We start from the raw sequence: 8,304 nt of genomic DNA on the forward strand, positions 1-8,304 counted from the left end.
CAGCCTTTGGGTAGCTGTTTCAGAGGGAAGGGGGAACTACTTTGAAAAGACACAGGTCCTTTCCTTCCTCACTGAGGTGAGGCAGCCTTTGGATGGATGTCTCAGAGGGCAGGAAGAATCCCTTTGAAAAGACAGAGGTCCTTTCCTTCCTCACTGAGGTGAAACAACCTTTGGGTGGTTGCTTCAGGGGAACGAAAGGAAGTGCCTGACAAGAACGCAAAACCTCCCTTCCCTAACTGAGGTGAAACAGCCTTTGGGTAGCTGTTTCAGAGGGAAGGGGGAACTACTTTGAAAAGACACAGGTCCTTTCCTTCCTCACTGAAGTGAAACAACCTTTGGGTGGTTGCTTCAGAGGGATGAAAGGAACTGCCTGGTAAAAATGCAAGACTCCTCTTCCCTCACTGCGGTGAAGCAACCTTTGGGTGGCTGCCTCAGAGGGCTGAGCAAAAGGGCTCCAAACAATGATGTCTCGTAGGTGGAAGGGCATCCCCTCTGGTCTCTCCCCAGGGGTTTACACCTACCCACGCGTTTGCCGTGCGTAGCAGTCTTGTGCGCTGTGGAGACGGGAGTCCTGGAGGTTGAGCGATGCCGTGAACGAGTACGCCCTGCGGCTAGCAACACGCCTCTTTGGTCCTCTATTCCAGCAAGACAGGCGGCCTGATCCCGGCCCGGTCACGGTCAATCGGCTGGTCTCCCCCGGGAGGCTAGGGTCAAGCAGCCATGCCGCCATTGGCACTCACAATGGTCCGTGAGCGCCGTCACAATGGCTATTGGCTGCGTATATCCTCTCATCACTCCTGTTGCTGTTAGACACTGATTCTGACACTCAGCTTCCCCTTGTTGGACTCCGTGGTGGGTGGGGGCGTGAGAGGATGAAGCACTTACCAATTTATGGAAAAAATTAACAAACACCCCCCACAGACTGATAATAATGTTGACGAACCGCGTAAGGCCCAGACCACGGCAGTCACCATGAAGCCATATGTGCCTTCCGGTGGCAAAAGCCCCATGCACAGGATGACACTGTCACCCCTGCTGCTAAGGTGGACAAGACCGAAGCCAATGGGTCTGTCCACCGAATAGTCAAACATCTTGACTCGCGAGCTGGCCTCTCCAGGCCAACAGCTAAGCCAGGGAGGCCCCTGAGTTCTCAGACGGCCTCCCCGATTGAGAGGGGAGAACAGGCTGAACCAGCCGCATCAGCTCCTGCCTCCACAAACAAGCCCGAAAGCCGAAAGGGCGGGCCGAAGCATCCAAGGCCGGAGACCGACTCTGATGAAGAGTCGGGACCCCCTAAACGCTTCGCCCAGTTCAAAGTGCCAGCTAAACCCGAAGGCTTCGACAATGCCTACCAATTGGTCAGGGCATTGGAGTTGCAACGGAAAATCCGGTTGTCGATCCGGGTCGCCCGAGATCAGGGCATGATCATAATACCCAAAGATCAAGCTACCTTGAATTTCCTCTGGGAAACGAAGGAGCTAGCCGATGGGAGGAAAGTGAGTTTCCCCACTAAGTCCCAAGGAAAAGAGAACCAAGATGGTGCTACTTGGCTTCTCAGTCTCGTACGATGTGGAGCTGATTGCTTCACACCCACAGGTCGTGCAGGCTTCCCGAATGTCGAAGGGGAAGACTCCAACCAGGCAAGTCCTGGTGACCATGAAAGGTGCCCCAACCACTACCCTTGATCTGGGTAACTGGGGCACCTACAACCTTCGAACGTATGTGCCAGAACCACTTCGGTGTTTCAAGTGCCAGAAATACGGTCACCACCAGGCTAACTGTACAGCCAAGCCTAAATGTGGTGTCTGTAGCAAGGCACACAACACAGAGGTATGCCTCAAGGCATACAAAGAGGAAAAGAGGGACACAACAGCCAAATGTCCCAACTGTGCCAAGAAGCATCATGCCTGGAGCCTGACTTGCTCTGTCAGGAAAGAGGCGGCCCTCAGGCGACAAGAGGTTGCTCAAAAGCGACCAGACTTTGTTCCTGCCCCACCGGGCACCCATGTCTGGGGAAGGAACAAATTGGAAAAGGCCTCCCGACCTCCTAAAAGGAAGGAAGCCGAACCCCAGCCGACACCGGATGTCTCCAACAAAAAGGAGTTTCCGACAATGCCAAAGGTGCAGAAAAAGAAACTAAAGAAAAAAGGTTCTAATAGCACCACAAAAACCTCCCCAACAGATGATCATCTCCTCTTTGACGAGGACGATATGACTCTCCTGTTAACTGCTGTTGTCTCAGCAGTAGCAACAGCCCTGGGGAGGTTGAGTGAGGAGGCCGAGAAGGCAGTTTCGGTCGCCATGACGGCAATGACCCAGACTGTCGCAGCCTTAAAGGGAAGAAAGCTGGTTAGAGCAAAACCAGCCTCACCCTCACCCCAGAACGAGACTCCCCTCCCCACTCCAAACCAGGCCATGCCTTCACAGGCAGAGCCAAAACAGGCTGAATCTGTGCAGCCAGAGCCAGATCACGCTGACCTTGCCCAGACAAGGCCAGCAAGGCCAGCCAAGAAAAAGCCTGAGAGAAAAGCCGAACCAACCAAAGTCAGAGCTACCAAAGGCTCTCCACCTCCCAGTGGACCCAAGGATAGCCTGACAACAGACGAGGAGCCCTCAACCAGCGAGGACCTCGCAATGGAGTTGTCAGACTCCGACGATGTCTCTGATGTAACTATCACTGAGTAACATCATGACACACCATCTAAGTATCCTACAGTGGAACATCAATAGCTTCTCTGCAAAGAACGCTTTTCTCCAAGCAGTAGTGCGATCAAGGAACATTGACATTGTCATGCTCCAGGAGACATTAACAGTGGACACTGTTCGCTTCTCAGGGTACCATGCCTTCACACTGCCACGAACACCTGGCAAGAAAGGCTTTATCACCCTTGTGAGAGCAACAATCCCCTGCTCCGCATAAGCCGATGCATCGCACTGTGGAGACGATGTTGAATCCCTTGCCGTCGAGGTTCACCTGGCCGGGGGGCCCCTCAAACTGTACAGCGTGTACAGCCGGCCACGCTGTGGAAGCTTAGACATCAGCCAGGTCTGTGCTTCTGCTGCACATGACCGAGTGATCATAGGGGGAGACTTCAATGCACACCACCCCATCCTGGCTCCCTGCCGGGCACCGGATGCGGCCGGCTATCACATAGCCGACGTGCTAGAGACATTCCCTGAGATCGCTCTCCTCAACACCCAAGATCCAGCGCATGTCAGAGGAGGGGTCCTAGACCTCACCCTGGCCACTGCGACTCTGGTGGGGAGGATTGGCTGGCGTGTCGATGAGACCGTCACAAGTGACCATTACGTCACTATAACTACCCTCATGGATGCTGGCCCAGCCGAAATCCTAAGACCGAATCCAAGATGGAAAACAGACAAGGCCAACTGGCAGGCATTTCAAAACGCCTTTGCCCTCTGTCTGAGATGCAATGATCCCCCACAAAGCGAAAATGTGGAAGTGCTCGAAGCTAGCCTGCTAAACGCCATTAATGAAGCAGACTCACAGACCATACAAAGTCACAAAGACGTTTGGTACTTCAATGACGAGATCAGGGAGGTCAACCGCAGGGTGAACATGTGCCGAAAACTATTCCGAAGGCAAAGAACCCCTGACAACTTATCCCTCCTAAGGGAGGCTGTCACGGATGCCAAGGAAACTGCCAATAGAGTCAGGCAGGAAAAGTGGCTGGAATGGTGTGAGTCATTCGACCACCAAACCACCCTTTCAGAGCTGTGGCAACGGGTCAAGCGAGCTACCAGCCGCTCAGGCCCGAGGTGCACCCATCACGACCCCCAAGCAGAGGCTAACAGACTGGCGCACGAGTTCTTTGCGAGAACGAGCAGCAACAGTCTGCCAGCCGAGCTGAGGGCAAAACAAGTGTGTCTACAGCCAGACAGACACGCTCAGATCAGAGAAAGGGTAGCCGAACCCGATAACTCAGACGTTATCTTTTCTCTGAGGGAACTAAGGAAAGCCTATAAAACCAGTTCCAACATAGCCCCGGGCTCTGATGGGATCTTGTACCCCATTATCTCCCACCTAGGACTAGCAGGTGAGCATGCACTCTTGCAACTCATCAACAAGTCCTGGGAAACTTCCACTCTACCCCAGAGTTGGAAGAGGGCTACCAAAGTTCCCGTCCCAAAACCAAAGGAGCCGGGGAAGTACCGCCCCATCTCTCTGCTCAGCTGCCTGGCCAAGACGGCCGAGAGGATGGTACTAAACCGGCTTCAATGGAAAACGGGACCCCCGCACGAACACCTCCACCGGTTCACAAGGGGCATGGGCACAGCACACAGCATAGCCACGCTCTTAAACATAATCAGCAAGGGTATTCCTTGACCTGGAGAAGGCTTTTGAACTGGCAAGTCCGCTTGCCATTCAGGAAAGCCTGATCTAGAAGGGAATCAGAGGAAAGCTCTTGGCTTGGATAGGTGACTACTTCAGGAACAGGACTGCCAATGTCAAATTCCAGGGTCACCTATCGCAGCACATGCCGCTCGAAAATGGAACGCCACAGGATGGGGTTCTCAGTCCAGCCCTATTTAACACTTTAATGTCCTGCATCCTCAACATAAACCTCCCAGTAGGGTGCAAGATCATCTCGTATGCAGACGATCTCGCTATCACCTCCACTGGACAATGCAGCCAGAATAAAGCCCAGCGTTGTCTGAACCTCGTGTCAGAGGAGTGTTGTAGGACAGGACTAAAGACCTCTGCAGCCAAATCCAAAGCCATGGCTCTGAGACAGAGAGTTCGAGGCACAGGACTGAAAATCCAGGGAGTGGAATTAGAATGGGTCCAGGACTACCTATACCTTAGGGTAAGGATAGACCGGACCCTCTCCTTCCAGAAGGAGGTCCAGTACCTGGTTGACCGAACCAAAGCAAGACTGTCCGTCATGAGAGCAATGACTGGGAGACGCATAGGGGCCAGACACAAAGTGTTAAGATCATTCTATGCACATGCTGTCCGGCCCATTGTGGACTATGCTTCAGTCGCTCTAATTGCCGCAAAGAAAAAGCACACAGACAAATTAGAAACAGTCCAAAATGAAGCTGCCAGGATCATTCTGGGTGCCCCGAGGTGGACGAAGGTCCTCAACCTCCTGATGGAGGCAAACCTTCTCCCCCTGGACTCACGAATCGATCTAATGGCAACACAATTCCTGTCAAATCTTTGCAAACAACTCCTGGCTGTCTCATACAGCCAGGGTGTTGATACGCCATCAGCTCAAAGAACAGCTTCTTGCTAAGGGCATGGACTCCCCCCACCCTGACTTTGCCGAAGCCCCGCCGTGGGCACTGAGCCTGATAGAGTTCAACATAATGAGCCTGTCAATGAAAAAGAGCCTATACCCCATGCCTAGCCTAAAGGCAGAAGCCCACAGGGTCATTGCAGCCATCACTCCTCCGGTAAGTAGAACATACTACACGGATGGATCGGTCGATCCCTTGAGCCACACTGCAGGCGCCGGCTTTGCAGCAAGGGATGACACGCGATCCATGAGGGTAACAGACAACGCCTCCTCGCTACAGGCAGAGGCAGTTGCAATCATGGGAGCCCTAGGCCACGCGTCCCTAAGGGAAGGACACGTGGTCATACACACAGACTCCAGGGCAGCCATTGACTGTCTTCAGCACAGCTCACCCACAGACAACATCTACCTACTGACCACGATTCTCACAATGGCACAGAGAATTCTTGCTCAGGGTAGAAGAATTATCATCAACTGGGTCCCAAGCCACATCGGCATCAGAGGGAACGAGCTTGCTGACAGACTAGCCGTCGCTGGCAGGGGTATGCCCCCAAATCCCATGACGATAAAACCGAGCCGAAAATTACTTATGGAGAAGTGTGCCTTGGTCGGTCGTACCTTCCTACGGCAGCTCCACAGAGAGGAAACGAGAACCTCCCCCTCGGCCAGCTGGTACTCAGACGCCACAGGCTATGAACCACTGGCACTCTCTGAAGTAAGCAACAGAGGTACCGAAGTCATTCTTCACAGAATGCGCCTAGGTTACCATTGTGTATGGCAGATTATCCCAACAATCGAACGCGATGAAAGGAGCTGCAAGCACTGCGGCGAGCCGAACGCCACACTAGTCCACTACCTAGAAAATTGTGACCATACACAATTCCTGAGACAGGGACCGCCCACAACAGCCGCCGTGCTGGTAAAGAGGCTATGCGAAATGCTTACACCATGGCGGCAGGAGCGCCTGCTGGCAATCCCGCCGCCATGGTAAGCACCGAGTGTCAGACAACTCAATGAGACAGCCGTAAAAAGCTGACACAGGCCGGGCCATATTTAGAAGGCCCGGGCGAAGCTAGAACTTCGCAAACCATAAAGAAGAAGAAGTCTCAACTTGAAGATACATATAGATATACACAGATATATCATATATAGATATAGTTAATCATTGCCGGTATCCTATACTTGTAACCAACTTAATCACTACTACTTTTAAACTTAAGTGTAAAAAACAAAAGAAATATAAGATACACTGCACACTTCAGGAAACACAAACTTGCTACGCCCAGCGCCACCAGAAGATTAATGGCTTTCTTCCGAGGCTCTCCTGAATTTGAATAATAATTTGTATAATACCCACACTGTGAGGCAAATGTACACAATTATTCCCAAATAAGTATACCAATGGTAGAGGACGACAGAGGGAAAGACATGGAAATCACCACAGCCGGCATTATCGAAATCCAATTAAATTAAAAGAATATTAGATTTCTATTTTGTGTAAAGTCGCCGCTACCACCACTGTTTCCTTAGAAAACTGGGAAACATTTCTCCTTCAGGTGAATTTATTACTGTAAGAATATTAAAATCATAATTTCTGTAATGAAGGGATTATGTATGCATGTATATATGTGTATGTATAGATAGATAGATAGACAAAGAGACAGATAGATAGATGTAGATATATAGATAGGTATATGTGTGTATATATGTATATATACATATGCATATATATATATATATATATATATATATATATGTGTGTGTGTGTGTGTGTGTGTGTGTGTGAGTGAGTGAGTGTGTGTGTGTGTGTAATTGGCGATCTGTGATTATACTGGAATAAAAAGCGTCATTCTAATAATCTGGTGATACAGTGAATGTGAAAGTCATGCTATCACACTACCTTAATACTGCTGCTTTACATAAGATAATTGATAAGAAGATTGATAACAATACATTTATTGAGGACAATAACAAAACAAGAATAGTAATAATAGTCACTCAATATTGCCAACAATAACAACAGTACTACTGTTACCACTGTTACAGCTGCTGCTGCTTCAACTGCTCCTGCTCCTGCTACTGTCACTACATATTAATAGCATCCAATCCTCCTCTTACACACTTCCTTATATTCCGTCGTTGAGCCGCTTGGCGATCGCTAATTCGTAGTTCATTCCTTAGAATTAAATCGTTCTAAGGCACAAGCGACATATCGGAGAAGCAAGAACGGCAGGAGACGCCTTATCCAGGCAGCTCTACATCCTCTTGGCTGTTTTTTCGGACATGATTCCAGCAAGCCTTTTGATAACTTTACTGTGAGGATCCGTTCTTCCTGAAGCTGTAAACACTAATGGCGTGAAAGTTATGTAACATATGTTTTGGACTTTTTCCGAACATGCCCTAGATTGTTTCACCGTTTCCCTTAGGAGCTGCTATTAATGTTGACCCCGATAGCACAGAGCCATAATTTCAAAGATTCGAATGTTTCGGAATTCTCTGCCAATGCGTCCCGAGTCCTCGAGTACTTCTTAATTCATTCTTAAATATCTTACTATTTTCGGTCTATTATAACGGGCACAATGTCACCAGAGATATTAGAAGAAAAAAATGCAGGGACAATGATTATCATATGCCAATAAGTGTTCAAGCATGACTGAGGAAATTCTTTTACGACACCCGTGCACATATTTACATGTGTGTGTACACATATATACTGTGTGTGTGTATATATATGTATATATGTATATATATATATATACTGTAACTATATATAGATATAGTTAATCATTGCCGGTATCCTATACTTGTAACCAACTTAATCACTACTACTTTTAAACTTAAGTGTAAAAAACAAAAGAAATATAAGATACACTGCACACTTCAGGAAACACAAACTTGCTACGCCCAGCGCCACCAGAAGATTAATGGCTTTCTTCCGAGGCTCTCCTGAATTTGAATAATAATTTGTATAATACCCACACTGTGAGGCAAATGTACACAATTATTCCCAAATAAGTATACCAATGGTAGAGGACGACAG

At 49.2% G+C, this 8,304-nt stretch overlaps 1 protein-coding gene across 1 annotated transcript in view; it reads right to left on the minus strand.

Annotated features, from left to right (window-relative positions):
- Positions 1–7,519: 7,519 nt before the first annotated feature.
- Positions 7,520–8,304, minus strand: part of LOC125031595 (transcription elongation factor S-II-like) — a 24,008-nt gene continuing 23,223 nt past the window's right edge. Inside the window, exons 8-9 of the mRNA XM_047622478.1 lie at positions 8,142–8,244; positions 7,520–7,611 (exon numbers count right to left, since the gene is read on the minus strand). Coding sequence (XP_047478434.1) covers positions 7,520–7,611; positions 8,142–8,244 — 195 coding nt within the window. The remainder of the gene's footprint in view (positions 7,612–8,141; positions 8,245–8,304) is intronic.

Source organism: Penaeus chinensis, chromosome 13 (genome assembly GCF_019202785.1).
Source record: "Penaeus chinensis breed Huanghai No. 1 chromosome 13, ASM1920278v2, whole genome shotgun sequence".
In the NCBI taxonomy this organism is placed as follows: Eukaryota; Metazoa; Arthropoda; class Malacostraca; order Decapoda; family Penaeidae; genus Penaeus; species Penaeus chinensis.